We start from the raw sequence: 26,069 nt of genomic DNA, 5'->3' as shown, positions 1-26,069 counted from the left end.
ACCATTTTGCACATTTTGTTTCAATTAACAACAACCTTCGATTTTCTGTTTTGTGTCGTTTACAATATTTTTATGGAAAAGCCCACGCAAAATAGGAATACATTTTGATTTTTAGGGAATTCAAAGGTACCATTCGACTGGCGAGTGATGAAAATAATTGACAAAAAGCAAGAAATTATAATATGTGATTAGTTAGTTTAGGTTTAACGGATTTTCCAACTTTTCTATAGTTTCTATAGAACATAGAAAAGCTGCCCTGTTGTCCCGTAGCTAGTTGTAGTACAGGTCAAGCTTCTTCAGCTAAATAAATACTGGTTGTAACATTTTTGACAGCCTAAAAAAAAGGTATATACACCTCAAATGTGCAAAGTTTGCAACGCACTGCAAGTTCTTCGAAACAAGTTGTTCATGACACACGAAAAATTAAAATCATTTCATCAGAGGTAGAAATTTTGAAATGAATCAAAACATTTTTTGAGAACCGTTACAAGCATTTTCTGAGAATTGTTGGGTTTGTCCAAGTCAATTAAAATGGGATTGCACAAAACAAACACTAACGCCTATGTCGCGTGAATAACTGACTCCAATCGGGTTGCCGGATAGGACAAGTTTCTTCAGTGTATGTGCTGATGCAATGATTTTAACTTTAACATATTGGTTTTCTAAGGACGCATTTTTCCCAACTTTTCACATTTGTCTAACTATGGTGCCAGTACTAGACAAAAAAATTAAATTACAAAAAATAAACAACCATAAAGGGCAAGCATGACCTCATGACCACTTCTTTTAACTTTTATGAACTTCAGGTCAATGGCGCTACAGAGCACACTAAATGGCACATAACGTCTACATTACACAAGGTTAAACCAACAGAACGTTAGCTGCGACCGTTTATGTGCAATTAATATGTGGTGAAAAGATTTGCTCGCAAGAACTCTTTAACTTACTGGTATTTCCCTCTTTCGAATTACGAAGCACAGGTTTTCGACATCAGTTGAAAGAATCGAAGAACTTGAAAAGTCCAGATTTTCTGAAAGTAAGCTGGAAACAGATGAAGTTATATCTTCATCATTTGCTTCACGGGCCCAGCTGCAACCCCGAAGTATATTTTCGTTGTTGTTTTTCTCCATATGTGATATAATTAGCTTCCGGAGCAGAATATTCTTAGCTTCCCAATCTTCGTATGTATTTTCTTTAACTACCAACTTTAGGTCGTTGAAAACTGACAAATCACAAAGTCCAAATGCAAACCTGGCAACAACTTCCCATCTATCCTCGATAAATCTGGAGTATTTTTCCTCAAATTCCTGTAAAGGCATGATCATCATCAGGTAAACCGCAACGAAAAACTCTTGCCAGATCAAGTGAGAGAAATATATATGCTTTTGTCCATTCAAAATTGTTAATTTTAGGTTTCCTTTCTTTGTAACAGAAGTGTTCAAAAACGAATTGGCTGTGGAATGATCAATGCCAGCTCTCAATAAATCTGTGGTGCTAAATATGATCTTTTGATTATTGAAACCATCAAAAGCCATTTTTACTAGCTTGTCTAATTCTCGTTGCTCACCCTTGAGGTGTTCAGTTTGTGAATATTGAACACAAGTGAAAGCGAGAACTTGAGTAAGTGAAACAAACTGAATATCACCATCGAAATTCATTAGGTAAAGGACAGTTAAAATAAAATTTACAGGCACATAAGAGTAAGCAAATAAATTTTTGTTGTCTTCTAGCTTTTTATGTATCGAGTCGTATTTTGCACCGCAAATCTGTTGTCCAAGCTCTTTTTGCGAGTTTGGAGTTAAGCCGAGGATTTCAACAATAAACCTTGGTCTATGGGAATGATGGAGCTTATAGAATGGAGCTGGCCGTGAAGTGAAAATCTTCTGAGCACAAGGAAGTAAATTTCCATTCAGTAAATGCTTGAGATAAACTTCTGGTTTATTCTTTACTTCTAACAAAGGAAAGGATACTTCACTTGAAAACGATTCTAAAACAGCCTCGTCCACGCCGTCGAATATCATGACAACATCTGTATCTAATTTAAGAGCCTCTAAGATGCCTATTGCTTCAACTTGTGTGAATTTATAGTCAATTTGCAAGGTGTAAAGTAAAAACTGAAGAAAAGTCATCTCCTTGGTGAAATCGATGTTTCGAATTATGATGTAGAAAAAGTAAGATATTTTTCCAAACAACTGATGGTCAGATAAAGCTTGCAAAGCCCAATTTTTGGCAGAAGTTGTTTTACCGATTCCAGCTTGGCCGATAACTCCCACAATATTGCCGTGCTTCTGCACGTATTCTTTTTTTGCTTTAGCAGCAGGTGCTGGAAATTTCTTGTCGGCCTCCTCTTGTGCTGTTTGCTTTGCACGAGCAAACATTTGTTCTGGGGTGATGTCACCGGTCGGCCGATCGTATACCTTAGCAAAGTCCTTTCTACGGCGGTAATGTCCTTCAGCTAGAAACTCATCATTAATTCGTAGAGGTTTACTGACTATGGAAAGTTTGACTGGGATTATGGGTCGTTCGGAAAAATCAGCAAGTGTTGACTCTGTGCTGGCGATGGACTCGACTCTGTTACGTAAATCTGACTCGAGACGCTCACCTAAAAATGTTTGTAAATCATGATACCAAGCTAAACAACAACGGTTTACAAGTGCATGATCGCAGTCGGTCATGCAGTAAACTTTTTGTCAACTACAAAAATGATAAACTTTGAACTGACATTGCATTGAATTTAAGCACCGTAGCCAGCATGACTCGGTTTATGTTTGTAAGAAATTCCAAGCTTACTTTTATTCTGTGTTTCAACACCTGAAACAAAACAACTATGCATGGCAGAAAATTACATAAATTTTAAAATAAGTGCAAGTATAAATAAGTGCTTTGACGGTTTCAAAAAAAAATTCCTGAGCTAGCTGCTGTAGTTGTAACTACACTAATACTTACATTTCAACAATAAACTTTGCTGATTTGTCGAAACGGAAGGTGCCATATCTAGTTGCCCACATGGATGGTTAAAGTTAAGTTGATAAACATCCCCCTGAACTCCAGCAATGCTCTCTTTAATATTTGCACCCCTTGCATCAAAACTTTGAGATGGGCCTGCAAAGTTAAAAGTTCAAATTTATGAAAGTTTAAAATTATCAAACCAGCATTTAAGTTCGAATTAATATAGCACAAGAAAACAGTTGTGTTGTAGCTACCAGAAATTATATGGTTAACCAACTTGCCTCGATTAACCTTTACTGCATTATTTTTATAATGCATCAAAGCAATGACGCAACGAATAAAGTCTATTATAGAGAACAAGTCATGTTGGTGATACAAAGTACAATGAGTAAAATTAAATTGCATATATTTTAATTCAGTTATCAAGCCAGTAAATATATATTTTTCATAGAATAATGAATTTCCTCTTCGACTATATAGCCTTGGTGTCTACAGGCGCCTGGCATAAAGTAAATGTAGAACACAAAAACTCTTTGTTATTTACCAACACAAACCGGTCATAAATCGCGAGCTAATTAAAATGTGCCTAAATGTCGTAAAGATGACATTGACCTCAATTTTACAATGAACACATTAAATAAATCAGCAATTGCACATCTAAACACTTTTGCAGTAGGCAGTTTGTACTTGTGTAAGGGGAACAGCGGTGCAATGATATGTAAAATACAGCACCTATCTTGTTGAAGACACATCAAGTATTGAGTTTTGGCAATGTTTTCTATGTAAAACCTTACTACAAAAAAGCGTTCACAGAAAATTTAGCAAGCTAAGAACCCAACGTGCAAGGATTGTGGTTGTATAACCAGGTATAAATATCCCATTAAAAAATAAATTTGACATTTGCTGTATTTTTTCTTAAATATCTGCACAATGCCTCAAACTTTTATAATCCTCCAACTTACTGATACTCAATTAAAATGGGCAATAAACATTAACGTTGTGTTCAAGTTTACAAAACCAACATTTAAGACAGTTACAACAAAACATTTATAAGCAGTACAGGTATCATAACCACTGTTCAAAATGAATAAATATTTGTTTCCTGCATTAATTACCAGAAGATGTTGAAGGTTCATCATCTCTTATCTCACAAATATTTTCTTCACTGGCCATATCAGTAGCCCTCTCTAGTAGATCTGTATTATGAACTTGTCAAAATTAAGAACATAATTTAGTAGATTGCAACAGTTTTTTATTAAATAGTGTCAATCTTTATAACAAACAGATACATCATACTACGAAGATACAAAATAAACAATGGCAGTATACACAACATAAAGACCATTTTCCTAATTGAAAAACCTCACAAAGCAAATCTTTTCACAAATATAATGTTTCTGTTGCTGCCAGGCATATTGTAAATTTAATAGTCTGTCCTTCTGGCACATAAAAAAAGGAACTTTATTGACCGACGTTTCGCCTGTTATCCAACAAGGCTTCCTCAGGGTTACGGTACTGATACTACTGTCATTCTGGCAGAATCCAAAATTATTGTTTCGCAAAATGCGTTCCGCATCAATGAGCAGCATTGCACAAGAAGGTTTAACTTGTACAAAAGAGTTTATCATTCGTTTACTGAAGAAGTACCGACGAGACCGTGTCTCGGAAGAAAGAAAAGAGAAGATTTGTCAGGAAACGAATTAACAGCGTGTGAAGATATTTCTTGAAGATTTCTTCAGTGAAGGGCGGCACCTGAAGAGACTTCAGAAGACCCCTTGTTAATTGGCGGCCCTTGTTAGAGCTAAGAGAACATTGCCATGACCGAGGCCCAAAATACTCAACCCCGCAGCTATGCGGCAGTAGCATCGACGTCGTCGGCACCACCTGCGGCAGTACAACAAACGGTAGGCGGTGCCGGCGGCGGTCCCCCTTATACCATCGACCGGACGGGTGAGGTTGAAACCAGATTCAACCCTGGACTAAAGAGAAGCGAAATCTATGAGCTGTTGGACTCCATGAAGTATCCCATGGACTGGCTGAAAGGATTCATCCAGTACCCGCAAGGAAAGGTAACCTTCTATACCAATAACTCTGCTTGTGCAAAGGAATTTGCTGCCTCCCTCAACAACACTGGGAAAGCGGTGTATGCAGACGCATACACCGAAGATATCGAGAGGGTTGTTGTCTCCTATGTGCCACCATGGATGACGCAACGCAGAATCATTACCTTCCTCAAGAACTTCGCACCGGTGACCAAAAACTGGCAGATGCTTGACAATCGAAGAAAAGAACAAGGGAAAAGAGCATTTCTATTGAAGGCCTCTGTATTGAAATAGCACCCAATTCCACGAGAGGTATGGCTAGACTCGAAAAAGCTTAACTTCTATTATGCAACCCAGGCTGCCCACTGCAATTATTGCCACGAGGCAGGACACGAGAAGGAAACATGTCCACAACTCCTGAAGAAAAAAGAGCGGCAGCAACAAAACCACCAACAGCAGCAACACCCCCTTCCCGAAGAGCCACAACACCCCGAAGAACAACGGCAACAAGAGAACCTGCAACCTGAAGACCATCATCCCCAACAGCAGGAAGATCCCCATCAGCTAGAAGAGCAACATTCCCAACGCAAGAGGAGCGACGAAGAAGATGACGAAAGTACCGACTCCGACAATGACACCACCTCCACCTCCATCACAACTACCACCACCTCATCACCTGGAGTTCCATCCGACTCCCTCTCACCAGCAGCCAATATCGGGCTCCTTACACTTGGAATTAAAACAAGCACCCCGCAACCAAGAAAGAGGAGGAGGAGGAGAAGCAACAACTACACCAAATGCTGCAGAACAAGGATACCTAGTGAGGTCAGTGACTTCTCTTGCGTATGCGAGAAACGACATATAAAATGTGAATGCGGGTTTTGGAGCCCTGCTGTGAATTACGGGACCAAATTAAGATGCCCGGGCTGTGACGCATTATGCGTTCAGTGTATGTGTAAGGAATTTTACCGTTTAAAACCAAAAGAAAAAATAACATGTAACTGTGGGGTCCGAATCCCAATTGATTTTAACCAAACCACAATTTAAACTTAATTTTTACTACGCAAAATAATGAATGTTTTTATAATAATAATGGACTTGTTGGAATTTATTGTTGTGTCTTATTTTATTGTGTCTGTATCTCTTGTAAAATTACTTAAACATAATGACGTCACACGTAAAAATTTGCACTCTAAACGTAAATGGCATGGGCCTGGCCACCAAAAGGCAGGCCTTGTTCCGCCATCTTTCCTCTTTAGCTTTTGACATCTATCTCCTCCAGGAGACTCACTCTTTACCCCAAACCGAATCCCTCTGGAAGTCCGAATGGACTTCCGGCCCTGCCCTCTTAAACTCGGCACCCTACGATGGCTACGCCAAAGGGGGTGTCGCAGTTCTTCTCAATTCTCCGAACCTCCAAATTCTAAAATCCGTTTCTGACTCTGCCGGCCGTATTATCGCGGTCGACATCTCAACCCGCACCCACACCCTCCATATTGTCAACATCTACGCTCCCTCTGGAAACCCGGTCAGTAATAATTTATTTTTTAATTCACTGTATTCCTATGTTACATCAACGCACCCTATAATTTTGGCTGGAAAATTTAATTGTGTTGAAAACCCTTCCTTAGATAAATTTCCCCCTATCAAAACCTCTCCCCCCAGCACAAATCTAGCACAATTAACTAACCTTTTTAAGTTACAAGACTCTTTTCGTCTACTCCACCCCGATTTAGTTCAATTTTCCCGTCGTTCCTTTAATTTTCAATCCCGTTTGGATCGCATTTATGTTACTCCTCATTTAACGCCTAAAAATCATTCTTTTATTACCTGCCCCTATTCCGATCATGATTTTGTTATTCTTACTCTTAATTTGGTCTCTGCTCCACCAACGGGCAGAGGCCCATGGAAAAATAATGTCAAAACCTTTTACGACCCCTTTTTTGTTTATGATTTAAATCGTCATTATTTTATTTGGTCTTCACTAGCTCCTATGTTTAACAACCCCCTTGATTTTTGGTTATCCCTTAAAGTTAAAATTAAATCCCTTATAATTTCCCATTCGAAACGTTTAGTTAAAGAATCACGTGATTATGTTTCTTCCCTCCAACAATCCCTTGATACCATCAGAACTACTCTTAATTTTTCTCCGTTGAAAGAACATTTCAATTCCTTTTATTCCGTTAAAAAATCCTTACTTAATTTTCATTTGGAATCTTCCCGTTCTAATTTACTCAAATCCTTATCTTCAGACCCTAATTTTAAACCCATCATTGACAAAGCCCTTTATGCAAAACTTCTTCCTTTAAAATTTAATCCCCCTATTTTTGAGTTACAAGATTCTTTTGGCCTTCCTTTAACTACCCCCAAAGAAATGCTTTCACATACTTTTGATTTTTTTAAGTTGTTATATTCTAATCAAAATCTTGAGTTACCAACCCCCACGAACATTTTTCTTAAACAACCTCCTAAGTTTATTCCTGATTCTTATTTAGAAAATTTATCTTCCCCCTTTTCAGTTTCAGAAATTAAAAAATCGGTTTTTCTTTTTCCCTATGGCAAAACCCCCGGCCCCGACGGTCTCAGTTCAGAGTTTTACAAACTGTTCTGGGACCTGATCGGGGCCGACCTCACATCAGCCCTTAATTTTTCTTTTCTTAATGCTTATACTCCTCCTAATTTCACATCCGGACATATTACTCTTATTTTTAAAAAATCTGACCCTTCTTTGTTATCAAATTATCGCCCAATATCCCTTCTTAATTTAGATTATAAAATTTTGACGAAAACACTTAATTTACGTATTACCCATTTTATTTCACAGTTAATTTCCCCTAATCAGTTTGCCCAACCTGGTTTTACATCTTCTCACGCCAGTACCCTTCTTCGCGATCTTCATTATTCAGCCAAAAATCGTAATTCAGACTCCTTTTTTATCTCTCTTGACTTCCGAAAAGCTTTCGATTCTATTTCTTTTGACTGGCTTCTTTTACAATTAAAACTAAAACGCTTTCCCCCACTTTTTACTGATTTTTTATCTTCACTCAATTCTTCATCCTCATCACAAGCCCTCCTCAACGGGTTTGTCACAACGGGTTTCCCGATCAGGAGAGGTGTCAGGCAAGGTGACCCCCTTAGCCTGACCCTCTTCCTGATTGCTGTCGACCCGCTTCTTGCTGCCCTTCAAAACCACCCCTCAATTAGGTCTATCCCCGCACCATGCCGTAACGTACCCAAAGCGGTCGCCTACGCGGACGATGTCACCCTAGCGGTGACCGGCCGCGACTCCCTCTTACTTGCCCTCGACCTCGTCACACAATTTTCTAGTATATCTGGCTTAACCGTAAATCCCACCAAAACCCAGGCGATCGCCACTATCAATCCCCCTCATAACTTTACCCAATATCAAATAACTTGGAACAGTAAGGCCATAAGCCCATTAAATATACCAATCGGACACCCCAGCTCAATCACCGCGGCATGGCGCAAAGCCATCTTCTCTTTACAAACCCGTGTCTCCTCTATAAGCGACCCCTTTCTGACCTACGATTCGAAAAGCATTCTCACTAAAACACTACTCCTTCCCCAGATCTCTTATTTAGCCAAAACATACCCTCTCCCTGAAGGACAGCGGGAAGCGGTAGACAGCATTGTGGCAGGCTTCGTTGGGGGTCACCACAATCCTACCCTTCCCATCCAAACCCTGGCGGCGTCGCGTGACCTTGGCGGGTATGGCGTCGCCAACATACCACTCTACTCAAAACTATTCTTCCTCTTTCCTGTAAAAAATTATTATAAACATAGAATTTTAGATACCCCCACAACTCCTGCTCTTTCCTTTGTTGAGTTCAATATTGGTTTACCCCTCTCTAAGTTTTTTAATTTACGTACCCGCAATAATTTACCCCATGCCACAACACCTTCTCCTTTCTATAAATATCTTTTAGACCTTACCTTTAAGTTTGCCCCCACTGAATCTGAGTTACTTTCTCCTAAGTTAAAACCTCTTTATTTACGTTTGACAAATCCCGAATCAACCCCTTTTCAGTTGACAGATTGGTCCTTGGTTCATCATCCTTCTTTACCCAATTATTTGAAGACATTTAATTTTCGTATTACTTATAATTTGCTACCCCTTAAGTCGACATATACCCCCCTTTTTTTAAACAATGATTGCTTTTGTACTTTTTGTTCTAACAAATACGAAACTAACAAACATTTATTTTTTGAATGCACCCAAATTCAACCACTTCGTTCTTTAGTTATTTCAGTTCTTAGAGCACTGATGCCACAAAACCCCTATTATTTCGATAATCCTACTTATTTACATTTTCCCCAACTCCTTAACGATAATACACCCGAGCACCGAGCACTCATCATTATTTTAAACACCACCCTTACCCACACAATATGGAAAACCCGAAATAAAGTTAAAAAGAATCCCAATTTTGCTAAGAACATCCCTAAAAGATTGACCCAATCCTTCCGACAATCGCTAAACCTTAAATATCAGTTACTGCGGACAAGGCCAGACCCCCTCCTCGAGGTGGTACTTGCCAAAGCCAGAGATTTTTTACATAAATAACAGGACCCCACAGAGTGTACCCCTTTTTAGCGCTTTCTTCCTCTCCCAGTTGACAGTGTAACTCTCCTCTTTACTTGCGTTCTCTTCTATAATAACAACAATAATAGTGTAATTCTCCTCTTTTATGTCGCGCTCTCTTCCTGTACATACTTGTAAATACTGTATCTATCCTTTGTTTGCACTAGTTTCTGTTGTTATCGTTTTTTCGTTATTCGCTGGGCACCTTTAAAGTGCCCGAATAAAATATAAAAAAAAAAAAAAAAAAAAAGGTTTAACTTGTACAAAAGAGTTTATTGTTGGTATATAACATACCAGTAAGCATTATTTTGCAAAATATTTCACTTCTTAATCATTTCGTACCAATACCTCTGTAGAAGTCCCAAGTTTATATTCAAAATAACCAGAAATACGGATCTTATTGCTCATTTTTGCATTGCCGGTGACGTCACATTCAATCAAATGCCGAACCACTTTCCGCTTCATAGGATTTTATTTAAATCTCAGTATCTGTCAAGGATAGAGTCCAGAATAGCGTGAAAGTATTCAAAATCGGTAGAGATCCCACGTATTCCATCACAATGACCTGAAACACCAGTGTTTTTGCGCTTTTTTGCATTGCCGGTGACGTCACATTCAATCAAGTGCCAAACCACTTTCCGCTTCATAGGATTTTATTTAAATCTCAGTATCTGTCAAGGATGGAGTGCAGAATAGCGTGAAAGTAATAAAAATCGGTAGAGATCCCACGTATTCCATCAGAATGACCTGAAACACGTGTGTTTTTGCGCTTTTTTGCATTGCCGGTGACGTCACTTTCAATCAAGTGCCAAACCACTTTCCGCTTCATAGGATTTTATTTAAATCTCAGTATCTGTCAAGGATAAAGTGCAGAATAGCGTGAAAGTAATAAAAATTGGTAGAGATCCCACGTATTCCATCAGAATGACCTGAAACACCAGTGTTTTTGCGCTTTTTTGCATTGCCGGTGACGTCACTTTCAATTAAGTGCCAAACCACTTTCCGCTTCATAGGATTTTATTTAAATCTCAGTATCTGTCAAGGATAAAGTGCAGAATAGCGTGAAAGTAATAACAATTGGTAGAGATCCCACGTATTCCATCAGAATGACCTGAAACACGTGTGTTTTTGCGCTTTTTTGCATTGCCGGTGACGTCATTTTCAATTAAGTGCCAAACCACTTTCCGCTTCATAGGATTTTATTTAAATCTCAGTATCTGTCAAGGATAAAGTGCAGAATAGCGTGAAAGTAATAAAAATTGGTAGAGATCCCACGTATTCCATCAGAATGACCTGAAACACCAGTGTTTTTGCGCTTTTTTGCATTGCCGGTGACGTCACTTTCAATTAAGTGCCAAACCACTTTCCGCTTCATAGGATTTTATTTAAATCTCAGTATCTGTCAAGGATAAAGTGCAGAATAGCGTGAAAGTAATAAAAATTGGTAGAGATCCCACGTATTCCATCAGAATGACCTGAAACACCAGTGTTTTTTCGCTTTTTTGCATTGCCGGTGACGTCACATTCAATCAAGTGCCAAACCACTTTCCGCTTCATAGGATTTTTTTTAAATCTCAGTATCTGTCAAGGATGGAGTGCAGAATAGCGTGAAAGTAATAAAAATCGGTAGAGATCCCACGTATTCCATCAGAATGACCTGAAACACCAGTGTTTTTGCGCTTTTTTGCATTGCCGGTGACGTCACTTTCAATTAAGTGCCAAACCACTTTCCGCTTCATAGGATTTTATTTAAATCTCAGTATCTGTCAAGGATAAAGTGCAGAATAGCGTGAAAGTAATAAAAATTGGTAGAGATCCCACGTATTCCATCAGAATGACCTGAAACACCAGTGTTTTTTCGCTTTTTTGCATTGCCGGTGACGTCACTTTCAATCAAGTGCCAAACCACTTTCCGCTTCATAGGATTTTTTTTAAATCTCAGTATCTGTCAAGGATGGAGTGCAGAATAGCGTGAAAGTAATAAAAATCGGTAGAGATCCCACGTATTCCATCAGAATGACCTGAAACACCAGTGTTTTTGCGCTTTTTTGCATTGCCGGTGACGTCACTTTCAATCAAGTGCCAAACCACTTTCCGCTTCATAGGATTTTATTTAAATATCAGTATCTGTCAAGGATAGAGTGAAGAATAGCGTGAAAGTAATAAAAATCGGTAGAGATCCCACGTATTCCATAAGAATTACCTGAAACACGAGTAATTTTTTTTCGCTTTTTTGCATTGCCGGTGACGTCACTTTCAATCAAGTGCCAAACCACTTTCCGCTTCATAGGATTTTTATAAATCTCAGTATCTGTCAAGGATGGAGTGCAGAATAGCGTGAAAGTAATAAAAATCGGTAGAGATCCCACGTATTCCATCAGAATGACCTGAAACACCAGTGCTTTTGCGCTTTTTTGCATTACCGGTGACGTCACTTTCAATCAAGTGCCAAACCACTTTCCGCTTCATAGGATTTTTTTTAAATCTCAGTATCTGTCAAGGATAAAGTGCAGAATAGCGTGAAAGTAATAACAATTGGTAGAGATCCCACGTATTCCATCAGAATGACCTGAAACACGTGTGTTTTTGCGCTTTTTTGCATTGCCGGTGACGTCACTTTCAATCAAGTGCCAAACCACTTTCCGCTTCATAGGATTTTTTTTAAATCTCAGTATCTGTCAAGGATAAAGTGCAGAATAGCGTGAAAGTAATAACAATTGGTAGAGATCCCACGTATTCCATCAGAATGACCTGAAACACGTGTGTTTTTGCGCTTTTTTGCATTGCCGGTGACGTCACTTTCAATCAAGTGCCAAACCACTTTCCGCTTCATAGGATTTTTTTAAATCTCTATATTTGTCCAGAATTTATGTCGTCGCAGAATCTAATGGAGTGGCACACTCGATTTTTCACACAATCTCATACATTTTCCCTTCTAATCACAATGTGTCACACTTATGAACTTGCAAAGAACGTTTTATTGTGCAATATGCGTCCAATTCTTTTTCCTTCTTTTTGTAGTGAATATAAATGACCGTAAAGGTAATGCTTGTTAAAATAAATATTTTGATTTAACATTTTCAAATGAAATGATATTTACTCTTAAAAAATGTTAAATTTGTGCATGATGTTGATGTATCACAGGTGAAAGTCATCTTTGCTTGTTACACAAACATATAAGAAACACAATTTTCATGGTGGCCACTAAATCTAAGAAACAAATTGGGTAAACAGGCACAATTAAAGAAAAAACATTGCGCACGTTTATTTGGACAGTTTTAGATTATCAGGAGTTTTGATAACTGCCACATCTTTGACAATTGAGTTCATGAACATTTCTGCATCATCTGTGGTTAGTACCTACTGGTAACAGGATCAAAGATTGCTGAAATTTTCATGAGTCGGAAACGTTCGCTATTACTGTACATGCACCTTAATAGGATACATTTCATGGCCAACCGTGTAATAAGTCAAACTCATGTACGCGTACTTAATTAACGAACATGCAACTTATTAATGTAACTAATTAACGTGCGCGCATGTTAAGTTGGCCGATAGTGTCATAATCCTATGTAAAATTACATGTACTGTCATCAGCTTATGGGCGTCGATATGCCCTTGTTTTCTGCTTTCACCTTTGCTAATATCACTCATGTATCCATCTAGTGGCAGGTAGCGTCAGATCTATGTCAAATCCTCAAATGTTATCGCAACTGCTTAAAAATCTAAGTGTTTCATCACAGGCCCAAATATACCATGGCCCCGCACAAATTTGTAAGTACCGGAAATGTATTTTTCAAATATTTATCCTTTGTCAAATTTGTCCTCTTTTTCCAGAATTAAACATTTGAACAGCGAAATTGCGCTGTATTCTCAGCTAACCTTGTACTTTTACGTACGCATATGCCTTTACAAATTATTTTGATTTTAAGTTATAGTAAACATGTACATACTTTGTTTTAATGCGCATGGGCTGCCAATATTCAAAAGAATTTTACAGCGCTTGCAATGCCACACAATAATTTTTTCTAAGTTTGCATCTTTACGTCGCAATTTAATCGTGTTAAGCTTGCCAAAAAGCAGAGTAGATTGCAGTAAAACCTCACGTTTTAGGTTCTCTTTGGGGTTGCGATACATCAAAGTAAACGGTGCGAACCACAGATATCCACAAGATGGATACATGAGTGATATTTGCAAAGTAAAAGCAGAAAACAAGGGCATATCGACTCCCATAAGCTTTGACTTGAAGCTAACTATTTGTTGTTTGAAATGAAAATATACGACGATAGTACAAGTAATTTTACCTAAGATTATGACACTGTCGGCCAACTTAACATGTTACTAAGTTACAAGCACCTTAATAAGTTGCATGTTCGTTAACTAGGTACGCGTACATCAGTTTGACTTATGACGCGGTTGGCCATGAAATATATCCTGTTAAGGTACATGTACACTAATATCGAACGTGTTGCTTACTAACGCGCGCGTGCCTTATTATTCCACATGATGTCGCTCTTATTTGGAATTTGACACTGTTGGCCAGGCTTTAGATATCGCGCACGTTCATTATTACGACACACGCACGTTATCTAAGGTACGCGTACAATATGGCGAATTATGACACCGATGTCCCAAACAACATAACGAACGTGCTCGTTATTTAAAGCCTGGCCACTGGTATGTCCAAAACAACATAATATACGTTTAGGGTTTGAATGTGAAGTTGCAACTTGTCACGATGATTATGCTGGCTAATTGCCTTTGAATTGTCGTTTACCAGTGCACTTGGCTAAGATGCAGGCAGTTGGGTATAATTGTTTATTGATGAAATGTAACTAAATAGCATAAAATAAAATGGAATATATTTAGAATCAAATAGAACGGTCAGAAAGGGCGAAAAGCGTTACCGTATAAACATATAGTCTCGTGATATGCGATATTGTGAGAGAAAGACAGTGCTGGGCTCGTAAATAAAATTTGGGTAAGAAAGCCCCAGCCCATTACGTAGGGTGAAGTATCCCTGTCACAAACAAACTCCCCTAACAATGGAATGCGATGACAAATTTTTTATCAATGCAGCTTCCAGTTCTGACATTGTCCCACATGCGGCTTGGTGAGTGTCAATGCAAATTCTTATCAACGCGATTGCGGGTACATTTTCACCCATATGTCAAAGGCGGTTTGCATCACACGATCGCAATTTAAATCGAATGACGCTACAAAGTACTTAACCCTGATATTGGGATGTACTTCAATATGTAAAAAAAATGTTTGAAAAATAATGTATGTTCACAGTACGTTTTACACGCAAAATTGACGATAAAGGTGTGCGCAATGCTAATAATAGGCCTAATGGCGACCATGCACATTCGCAATACAAAAAGGAAAACAAACGAGAGAAAAAATCATTTGTTCAAACCTTACTGGATGATGGAACCAAGCTACCCTGGCAGGCTGTCGATCGATTACCGTATCTATAGTGCTGAGTAAAAGGTTTGATACTTCCTGGACCTATTTTCAAATGTTTATCACATTGCTTATATGTGTTTTGCATTCCACGGAAACTGATGACGCCCTTTGCAAGGCGAAACATAAATCTAAGCAACCTTCGTATTAAAAGGAAGTCAACATAAATGGTTACATGTACATATTCGCAAGGGTTAGGCGTGTTTATGAAAAGACTAACAAACGCGTTTGGTATGTGTATCAACATACTTTATAAAGCGACGTAAACCGAAATTAAGCATGCACAATATCGAATCAAGTCAACCAGCATGGGCAATTGGCATATTTAATCAAGAAGTGTTGCAAAGGATGTTAATGTCGGTATGGAAATAAGGTTAGAATCCGACGATTTCGCCACTACCATTCGTCAATACAAACTCCCAATCGGATAATATTAAGCACCTCAAAGGCTATCGCACAACGAGACAGGATCGTCACAATGAGAAAACCCTCATTTGGCAGCTATGGTATTTATAGCATGCAATGTAAACATTTCTGTATTGTTTGATTACAATGGTGGATATCGTAAATGCAAATTTTGCCCGGCAATTTGTGCACGAAACACTGCATAGGCCAAAATCTGACTTCTCTAATCGTTTCGATCATGTACAGCTCATCTGGTGGAGCGTTGGGCCTCATTAAAAATCGCAAAAAAGTGAAAAAGCCCTGGTTTGAAGTCATTCTGATGGAAAACGTGGGATCTCTACCGATTTTTATTACTTTCACGCTATTCTGCACTCTATCCTTGACAGATACTAAGATTTAAATAAAATCCTATGAGGCGGAAAGTGGTTTGGCACTTGATTGAAAGAGACGTCACCGGCAATGCAAAAAAGCGCAAAAACACTGGTGTTTCAGGTCATTCTGATGGAATACGTGGGATCTCTACCGATTTTTATTACTTTCACGCTATTCTGGACTCTATCCTTGACAGATACTGAGATTTAAATAAAATCCTATGAAGCGGAAAGTGGTTTGGCACTTGATTGAATGTGACGTCACCGGCAATGCAAAAAAGCGCAAAAACACACGTGTTTTAGGTCATTCTGATGGAATACGTGGGATCTCTACCAATTTTTATTACTTTCACGCTATTCTGCACTGTATCCTTGACAGATACTGAGATTTAAATAAAATCCTATGAAGCGGAAAGTGGTTTGGCACTTGATTGAAAGTGACGTCACCGGCAATGCAAAAAAGCTCAAAAACACACGTGTTTTAGGTCATTCTGATGGAATACGTGGGATCTCTACCGATTTTTATTACTTTCACGCTATTCTGCACTCCATCCTCGACAGATACTGAGATTTAAATAAAATCCTATGAAGCGGAAAGTGGTTTGGCACTTGATTGAATGTAACGTCACCGGCAATGAAAAAAGCGCAAAAAGACACGTGTTTGAGGTCATTCTGATGGAATACGTGGGATCTCTACCAATTTTTATTACTTTCACGCTATTCTGCACTTTATCCTTGACAGATACTGAGATTTAAATAAAATCCTATGAAGCGGAAAGTGGTTTGGCACTTGATTGAAAGTGACGTCACCAGCAATGCAAAAAAGCGCAAAAACACACGTGTTTTAGGTCATTCTGATGGAATACGTGGGATCTCTACCGATTTTTATTACTTTCACGCTATTCTTCACTCTATCCTTGACAGATACTGAGATTTAAAAAAAAATCCTATGAAGCGGAAAGTGGTTTGGCACTTGATTGAATGTGACGTCACCGGCAATGCAAAAAAGCGCAAAAACACACGTGTTTCAGGTCATTCTGATGGAATACGTGGGATCTCTACCGATTTTTATTACTTTCACGCTATTCTGCACTTTATCCTTGACAGATACTGAGATTTAAAACAAATCCTATAAAGCGGAAAGTGGTTTGGCACTTGATTGAATGTGACGTCACCGGCAATGCAAAAAAGCGCAAAAACACTGGTGTTTCAGGTCATTCTGATGGAATACGTGGGATCTCTACTGATTTTTATTACTTTCACGCTATTCTGCACTCCATCCTTGACAGATACTGAGATTTAAATAAAATCCTATGAAGCGGAAAGTGGTTTGGCACTTGATTGAATGTGACGTCACCGGCAATGCAAAAAGCGCAAAAACACTGGTGTTTCAGGTCATTCTGATGGAATACGTGGGATCTCTACCGATTTTTATTACTTTCACGCTATTCTGGACTCTATCCTTGACAGATACTGAGATTTAAATAAAATCCTATGAAGCGGAAAGTGGTTCGGCATTTGATTGAATGTGACGTCACCAGCAATGCAAAAATGAGCAAAAAGATCTGTATTTCAGGTTATTTTGAATATAAACTTGGGACTTCTACAGAGGTATTGGTACGAAATGATTAAGAAGTGAAATATTTTGCAAAATAATGCTTACTGGTATGATATATACCAACAATAAACTCTTTTGTACAAGTTAAACCTTCTTGTGCAATGCTGCTCATTGATGCGGAACGCATTTTGCGAAACAATAATTCCGAATATGTTTCTTCGAAAAAAGCGTTCTGCATCAATGATCATCATTTCACGGTTTATAAGATACAAACGTGTTTGTTCTGTCTATAAATCACAGTACGTCTAATTATTTGAACCAAAATCAAACTGGACGGTTAGTACACACAAATTACTGGCAGCAAAAACCACGTTTTGCATCAGAATGACTACAAACATCAGCGATTTTACCTATTTTGCTATAGGGGGGTACGTCACATTCAACCGCGTGCCAAAATACTTTCTGCCCCCTATAATTTTTTTAAAATTTTTTTATCTGTCAAGAATCTTGTGCTGATTAAAGGGAAAACAATTAAAATCGGTACAAATCCCAGGTATTCCATCAGAATTTGCGTGTTTTGCTAGGGGGTCACGTCACATTCAACCGCGTGTCAAAATACTTTCCGCCCCCTATTATGTTTTTAAAATCTCTGTATCTGTCAAAAATCTAGTGCTGATTAACGGGAAAGCACTTAAAATCAGTACAAACCTAGGTTTTCTATGAGAGTGACTGTGTTGGAGTATCGCTATTCCAATGAAAATAAAAGATTTTGGGGTTATGAAGAAAATTCTGTACAAATTGTTTTTGCCTTTAATGTGTGACCTAATTGACCCAAATTTTATGCTGCTTTTTGTACACATGAAAAGGTAGTTAAAGGGATTAGTGCTCATGCACTACCTATATTTCTATTTTACACATAAATGACGAGCGTGCCATAAAACATAAAAAAACACGACTGGCGTAAACAATTCTTGACGTTTCCGCTAGACATGCGACAGAACAAAATATGCAGAAATATGTTTTTCGTAGCTGTTTTGTGGTAAATTGTGCAACTCAGACGTGACAGAATGGTTAAATGGATTCTAGTTCAAAGTTTTCAGTGGGCATTTCTTTTTGATTTGTTGTATAGGACACTTACGTTATATACGTTGAAATTGATCGCTGTTATTAGCATTTTGCTGATAATATTTGAACGCCAAGAAAACTTTACAGTTACTTGTGAGTGCATGTTTATCTGATTAAGCATGGACATATTACGGAAAACGTAATTGCTCTGCAACCCCAACAAAATATAATAGATTTGCGAAAAAGTGCCAGCCATACCAAATAAAGTCGGCTTGAATCTGTAATTTTCTTTTATAAATGCAATTAACGCACGCAAACTACCCAGTAAGACCTTTAACCGCGAATAAAAACGCACGACTGCAACGTCAAAAACCCTGAAATATCTTTGTCAGGAGACCCCAATAAAATAAATCGGAGAAAAAAATACATCAAATCGAATAAAAACAAGGTATATTATCTTTTGAGATTCGAACCAGTGAGGGCGAACAAAAAGAATTCATTACGTTTTCGAGAAAAAATAAGGTGTAGATATTTCTTTGATTATGTGACCCTAACGCACAACACACAAAAAATGCAAAATGATCATCATTTTCGGTTGTTAATTATATCGAAAAACTGGTCTAACTCCATACAAATACATTACGTTTTTGAGAAACGAATGAATCACGTTGTCATAAATAGTAATTGTGAGTGACCTGCGATTACCGATTTTAATTGTTTTCCCGTTAATCAGCACTAGATTCTTGACAGATACAGAGATTTTAAAAAAATTATAGGGGGCGGAAAGTATTTTGGCACGCGGTTGAATGTGACGTACCCCCCCCTAGCAAAGCGCGCAAAATCCAAATGATTCTGATAGAAAACCTAGGAATTTGCGGCGAGCACCTGTATGTAATAACCTTGCAGAAGAATTTTTGTTAAAATTTGGAAGCTTGTTGTAATTTAAACTAAGAATAAACACATATATATCCGATTAACCTTCTTGTGTAACTGTAATCATTGATGCGGAACGCTTTTAGCTAAAAAACGTATTTGGATTCTGCCAGATTGACAATAGTCTTACAATTCCGCAGTAGCACGGCGGCCTTTTTTATTTTTATTTTTAAGAGTTTCCGCTACGTATATAACATACGTCCTCCGTCGGTAACGATGCAACAATACTGCATCGACTTCATGATGTTCATCAATTAATCTTTGTGGCATGTGACTGTTTTGAATTATACTTTGCATGTATTCACATCTTGCTTTTTGGGTTAATCGTATCGACTTTAATAACAAATAACATGAGTAAATCCTCTTCTTTGAACACGTATGTACGAGGGTTGTTGGTTGAATTAACTTCCCTCAACTTGAAAAGCATAACATTAAAATATGGGAATAACTTTTACAGTCAGCCTGATGGTATTACCACTGGTGACAACGATCCGGCCTCTCTGGTCAACATCTTCCTAAACTATGTACTTCAGCCTATCACAGACATCCTAGAGAAACTCCACATTTTCCCACGGTTAACGACGATTTGGTTTGGCTATTCACGGGCTTAGCAGCAAATCGCAAAACAGAAGTCGCCATCAAAGGTGCCCTCGACAAATACGGACTGCGCGTAACATTTCCATGTTCCGTCCCGTGGGTTTCACCTTTGCACTTGGCTCCGAAATCAGGATTTTTTGAGCAAGTTTGGCAGGATCACTTATATTTTAAACGATCGACGTTATGCGTGGCTACCACCAGGTTCCAGTTGCTCCACAGGACGCTCCCAAAACAGAGGTAATTATATCTTTCGTCATTTGGAATTCCTCAGGATGTCGTTTCACTTAAAATAATTACCATGACAGGTTCGTACCTATAATGCAGCTCCATATATAGATCGTTTGGCGAAAGTTACACAGATCATCTGAAGCAATCGTTTGACTATACAGCATTCGTGGAAGCAAAGACATTACTTGCACGAGAGACGCTTTTGCAACTTCCTTTTCTTCTGTTAACTACTGCTCTCACTGCTGCCACGTCACAAACATTGTTTGTAGCATTGTCGCAGCATTTATTGACGGCTTCTGGTGTTGGCCTCTTTTAGTAAATGGTCCTCGACCACCCGATGCAACATACAGTGCATTTGATTTCTTCCTATGTAATGGTGGGAAAAAAAATTTAAATTTTGTAAACGAATTTTGTAAACGAATTTTGTGAACAAAATTCTTGACGACGACTGGCCACATGATGGGGGGCCATAATTGAAATTAGAAGCGTTACGCAAACGTGCTGTAACATATTATGGAATAAAATGCGAGGTTATATACGTGTCAAATGAGCTATTTAAATCAACGCTATCGGATAAATTGGACAATGTTGGTCCAAACGTGAGATAATGGGGCCGGGGTCAAGGATTTTTCCTAAATCAGAAATCTTTAACAATTAATTTATCAAACTAATCTGTTGGAACATGTCATACGAATTAATCCAAAACAAACTAGATTTTCATCCACTATCACACGAAACAAACGCTGTGCGAAATATGTGTGAGTAGCGCATATGTTGAAGCAAAATGTTTCTTAATTTAAAGTTGAAACGCCTCAGTACGTATAACTTACGTCTATATATACTGTGATAACTGATTTTATCTATTCAAAAATGCAAAAAGTTGCACAAAAACATCATGAACATAGCATGAATTAAAATTTGTTTTCGAAGCAAAATTCGATTACAAATGCCTTTGATCCGTTAATCACTGTGTTGTACATAGTGGGAAACAAAATTTGTTTTCGAAACAAAATTCGTTTATAAATGCATTTAATCCGTTAATCACTGTGTTGTACCTAGTGGGAAACAAAATTTGTTTTCGAAACAAAATTCGTTTATAAATGCATTTAATCCGTTAATCACTGTGTTGTACCTAGTGGGAAACAAAATTTGTTTTTGAAACAAAATTCGATTACAAATGACGTTGATCCGTTAATCACTGTGTTGTAATACCATTAGTCCGACACAAATATGTTGTTCATAGTGAAAACAGAATCTGTTAATTGTGTGTAAAGTTCAAAGTCACTTGATTTAAAAATGTCAAAAATTTTTTGAGCACCATCGCAGGCGGTCAACTCTCAAAATCAATTATTTCCGCCGAACCTTAGCCACCATAGTCTCCAACATGCGTTTTCGTTCAGCAATAAAATTCTAAAGGACATAGGCCAATTTGGTTTTCACTGCTCGATTTGCACTGGCATCTAGTATTTGTGTGCGAAATTTCAAGTCGCTTGATATAAAAATGTTCAAATTGCAGGCGGGCAACTGTCAATTTGAGTTAATTTGCCGATCCTTAGCCACCATAGTTTCAAACATGCGTTTTCGGTCGCGAATAAAAAACTAAAACACATAGGCCAATTTGGTTTTGATTATTCGTTTTGCACTGGCATCTAGTATTTGTGTGCAAAATTTCAAGTCGCTTGAAATAAAAATGTTTAAATTCCAGGCGGGCAACTGTCAATTTGAGTTAATTTGCCGATCCTTAGTCACCATATAGTGTCAAACATGCGTTTTCGGTCGATAATAAAAAACTAAAAGACATAGGCCAATTTGGTTTTAATTGTTCGTTTTGCACTGGCATCTAGTATTTGTGTGCAAAATTTCAAGTCGCTTGATACAAAAATGTTCAAATTGCAGGCGGGCAACTGTCAATTTGAGTTAATTTCGCCGAACCGTATAGCCACCATAGCGTCAAACATGCGTTTTCAGTCGCGAATAAAATTCTAAAGGACATAGGCCAATTTGGTTTTCACTGCTCGTTTTGTACTTGCATCTAGTATTTGTGTGCAAAATTTCAAGTCGCTTGATACAAAAATGTTCAAATTGCAGGCGGGCAACTGTCAATTTGAGTTAATTTCGCCGAACCTTAGCCACCACAACGTCAAACATGCGTTTTCGGTCGATAATAAAAAACTAAAAGACATAGGCCAATTTGGTTTTGATTGTTCGTTTTGCACTGGCATCTAGTATTTGTGTGCAAAATTTCAAGTCGCTTGATATAAAAATGTTCAAATTGCAGGCGGGCAACTGTCAATTTGAGTTAATTAAGCCGAACCGTATAGCCACCATAGTTTCAAACATGCGTTTTCGGTCGATAATAAAAAACTAAAAGACATAGGCTAATTTGGTTTTCACTGCTCGTTTTGTACTGGCATCCAGTATTTGTGTGCAAAATTTCAAGTCGCTTGATATAAAAATGTTCAAATTGCAAGCGGGCAACTGTCAATTTGAGTAAATTTCGCCGAACCGTATAGCCACCATAGCGCCAAACATGCGTTTTCGGTCGATAATAAAAAACTAAAAGACATAGGCCAATTTGGTTTTCACTGCTCGTTTTGTACCGGCATCTAGTATTTGTGTGCAAAATTTCAAGTCGCTTGATATAAAAATGTTCAAATTGCAAGCGGGCAACTGTCAATTTGAGTTAATTTCGCCGAACCTTAGCCACCATAGTGTCAAACATGTGTTTTCGGTCGCGAATAAAAAACTAAAACACATAGGCCAATTTGGTTTTGATTGTTCGTTTTGCACTGGCATCTAGTATTTGTGTGCAAAATTTCAAGTCGCTTGATATAAAAATGTTCAAATTCCAGGCGGGCAACTGTCAATTTGAGTTAATTTCGCCGAACCGTATAGCCACCATAGCGTCAAACATGCGTTTTCAGTCGATAATAAAAAACTAAAAGACATAGGCCAATTTGGTTTTGATTGTTCGTTTTGCACTGGCATCTAGTATTTGTGTGCAAAATGTCAAGTCGCTTGATATAAAAATGTTCAAATTGCAGGCGGGCAACTGTCAATTTGAGTTAATTTCGACGATCCTTAGCCACCATAGTTGCAAACACGCGTTTTCGGTCGCGAATAAAATTCTAAAGGACATAGGCCAATTTGGTTTTCACTGCTCATTTTGCACTGGCATCTAGTATTTGTGTGCAAAATTTCAAGTCGCTTGATATAAAAATGTTCAAATTCCAAGCGGGTAACTGTCAATTTGAGTTAATTTCGCCGAACCTTAGCCAGCATAGCGTCAAACATGCGTTTTCGGTCGATAATAAAAAACGAAAAGACATAGGCCAATTTGGTTTTCACTGCTCGTTTTGTACTTGCATCTAGTATTTGTGTGCAAAATTTCAAGTCGCTTGATACAAAAATGTTCAAATTGCAGGCGGGCAACTGTCAATTTGAGTTAATTTCGCCGAACCTTAGCCACCACAACGTCAAACATGCGTTTTCGGTCGATAATAAAAAACTAAAAGACATAGGCCAATTTGGTTTTGATTGTTCGTTTTGCACTGGCATCTAGTATTTGTGTGCAAAATTTCAAGTCGCTTGATATAAAAATGTTCAAATTGCAGGCGGGCAACTGTCAATTTGAGTTAATTACGCCGAACCGTATAGCCACCATAGTTTCAAACATGCGTTTTCGGTCGATAATAAAAAACTAAAAGACATAGGCTAATTTGGTTTCCACTGCTCGTTTTGTACTGGCATCCAGTATTTGTGTGCAAAATTTCAAGTCGCTTGATATAAAAATGTTCAAATTGCAAGCGGGCAACTGTCAATTTGAGTAAATTTCGCCGAACCGTATAGCCACCATAGCGCCAAACATGCGTTTTCGGTCGATAATAAAAAACTAAAAGACATAGGCCAATTTGGTTTTCACTGCTCGTTTTGTACCGGCATCTAGTATTTGTGTGCAAAATTTCAAGTCGCTTGATATAAAAATGTTCAAATTGCAAGCGGGCAACTGTCAATTTGAGTTAATTTCGCCGAACCTTAGCCACCATAGTGTCAAACATGTGTTTTCGGTCGCGAATAAAAAACTAAAACACATAGGCCAATTTGGTTTTGATTGTTCGTTTTGCACTGGCATCTAGTATTTGTGTGCAAAATTTCAAGTCGCTTGATATAAAAATGTTCAAATTCCAGGCGGGCAACTGTCAATTTGAGTTAATTTCGCCGAACCGTATAGCCACCATAGCGTCAAACATGCGTTTTCAGTCGATAATAAAAAACTAAAAGACATAGGCCAATTTGGTTTTGATTGTTCGTTTTGCACTGGCATCTAGTATTTGTGTGCAAAATGTCAAGTCGCTTGATATAAAAATGTTCAAATTGCAGGCGGGCAACTGTCAATTTGAGTTAATTTCGACGATCCTTAGCCACCATAGTTGCAAACACGCGTTTTCGGTCGCGAATAAAATTCTAAAGGACATAGGCCAATTTGGTTTTCACTGCTCGATTTGCACTGGCATCTAGTATTTGTGTGCGAAATTTCAAGTCGCTTGATATAAAAATGTTCAAATTGCAGGCGGGCAACTGTCAATTTGAGTTAATTTGCCGATCCTTAGCCACCATAGTTTCAAACATGCGTTTTCGGTCGCGAATAAAAAACTAAAACACATAGGCCAATTTGGTTTTGATTATTCGTTTTGCACTGGCATCTAGTATTTGTGTGCAAAATTTCAAGTCGCTTGAAATAAAAATGTTTAAATTCCAGGCGGGCAACTGTCAATTTGAGTTAATTTGCCGATCCTTAGTCACCATATAGTGTCAAACATGCGTTTTCGGTCGATAATAAAAAACTAAAAGACATAGGCCAATTTGGTTTTAATTGTTCGTTTTGCACTGGCATCTAGTATTTGTGTGCAAAATTTCAAGTCGCTTGATACAAAAATGTTCAAATTGCAGGCGGGCAACTGTCAATTTGAGTTAATTTCGCCGAACCGTATAGCCACCATAGCGTCAAACATGCGTTTTCAGTCGCGAATAAAATTCTAAAGGACATAGGCCAATTTGGTTTTCACTGCTCGTTTTGTACTTGCATCTAGTATTTGTGTGCAAAATTTCAAGTCGCTTGATACAAAAATGTTCAAATTGCAGGCGGGCAACTGTCAATTTGAGTTAATTTCGCCGAACCTTAGCCACCACAACGTCAAACATGCGTTTTCGGTCGATAATAAAAAACTAAAAGACATAGGCCAATTTGGTTTTGATTGTTCGTTTTGCACTGGCATCTAGTATTTGTGTGCAAAATTTCAAGTCGCTTGATATAAAAATGTTCAAATTGCAGGCGGGCAACTGTCAATTTGAGTTAATTAAGCCGAACCGTATAGCCACCATAGTTTCAAACATGCGTTTTCGGTCGATAATAAAAAACTAAAAGACATAGGCTAATTTGGTTTTCACTGCTCGTTTTGTACTGGCATCCAGTATTTGTGTGCAAAATTTCAAGTCGCTTGATATAAAAATGTTCAAATTGCAAGCGGGCAACTGTCAATTTGAGTAAATTTCGCCGAACCGTATAGCCACCATAGCGCCAAACATGCGTTTTCGGTCGATAATAAAAAACTAAAAGACATAGGCCAATTTGGTTTTCACTGCTCGTTTTGTACCGGCATCTAGTATTTGTGTGCAAAATTTCAAGTCGCTTGATATAAAAATGTTCAAATTGCAAGCGGGCAACTGTCAATTTGAGTTAATTTCGCCGAACCTTAGCCACCATAGTGTCAAACATGTGTTTTCGGTCGCGAATAAAAAACTAAAACACATAGGCCAATTTGGTTTTGATTGTTCGTTTTGCACTGGCATCT

General features: G+C 38.1%; 1 protein-coding gene across 45 annotated transcripts in view; it reads right to left on the bottom strand.

Moving 5' to 3' along the window:
- LOC145890420 (protein NLRC5-like) overlaps positions 1-26,069 on the bottom strand; it is a 327,828-nt gene that overhangs the window by 220,260 nt on the left and 81,499 nt on the right. For 14 of the 45 annotated variants that reach the window (XR_014399557.1, XM_082981439.1, XM_082981413.1 and 11 more), the window contains exon 1: positions 948-2,779. The exons of 2 other annotated variants lie outside the window; for them this stretch is intronic. Coding sequence is in view for 42 of the 43 variants with exons in the window: in XM_082981439.1 (XP_082837565.1) it covers positions 948-2,675 (1,728 nt within the window). In the remaining variant the exon portion in view is untranslated. Of the gene's footprint in view, positions 1-947; positions 2,782-26,069 lie in introns of those variants that run through there. 29 more of the 45 variants (XM_082981425.1, XM_082981449.1, XM_082981426.1 and 26 more) reach the window with 4 other exon arrangements.

This window comes from Ascidia mentula, chromosome 2, assembly GCF_947561715.1.
Source record: "Ascidia mentula chromosome 2, kaAscMent1.1, whole genome shotgun sequence".
Taxonomy (NCBI): domain Eukaryota; kingdom Metazoa; phylum Chordata; class Ascidiacea; order Phlebobranchia; family Ascidiidae; genus Ascidia; species Ascidia mentula.
Note: the sequence above shows the minus strand (reverse complement) of the source record. Positions and strands in the feature narration are given on the sequence as shown.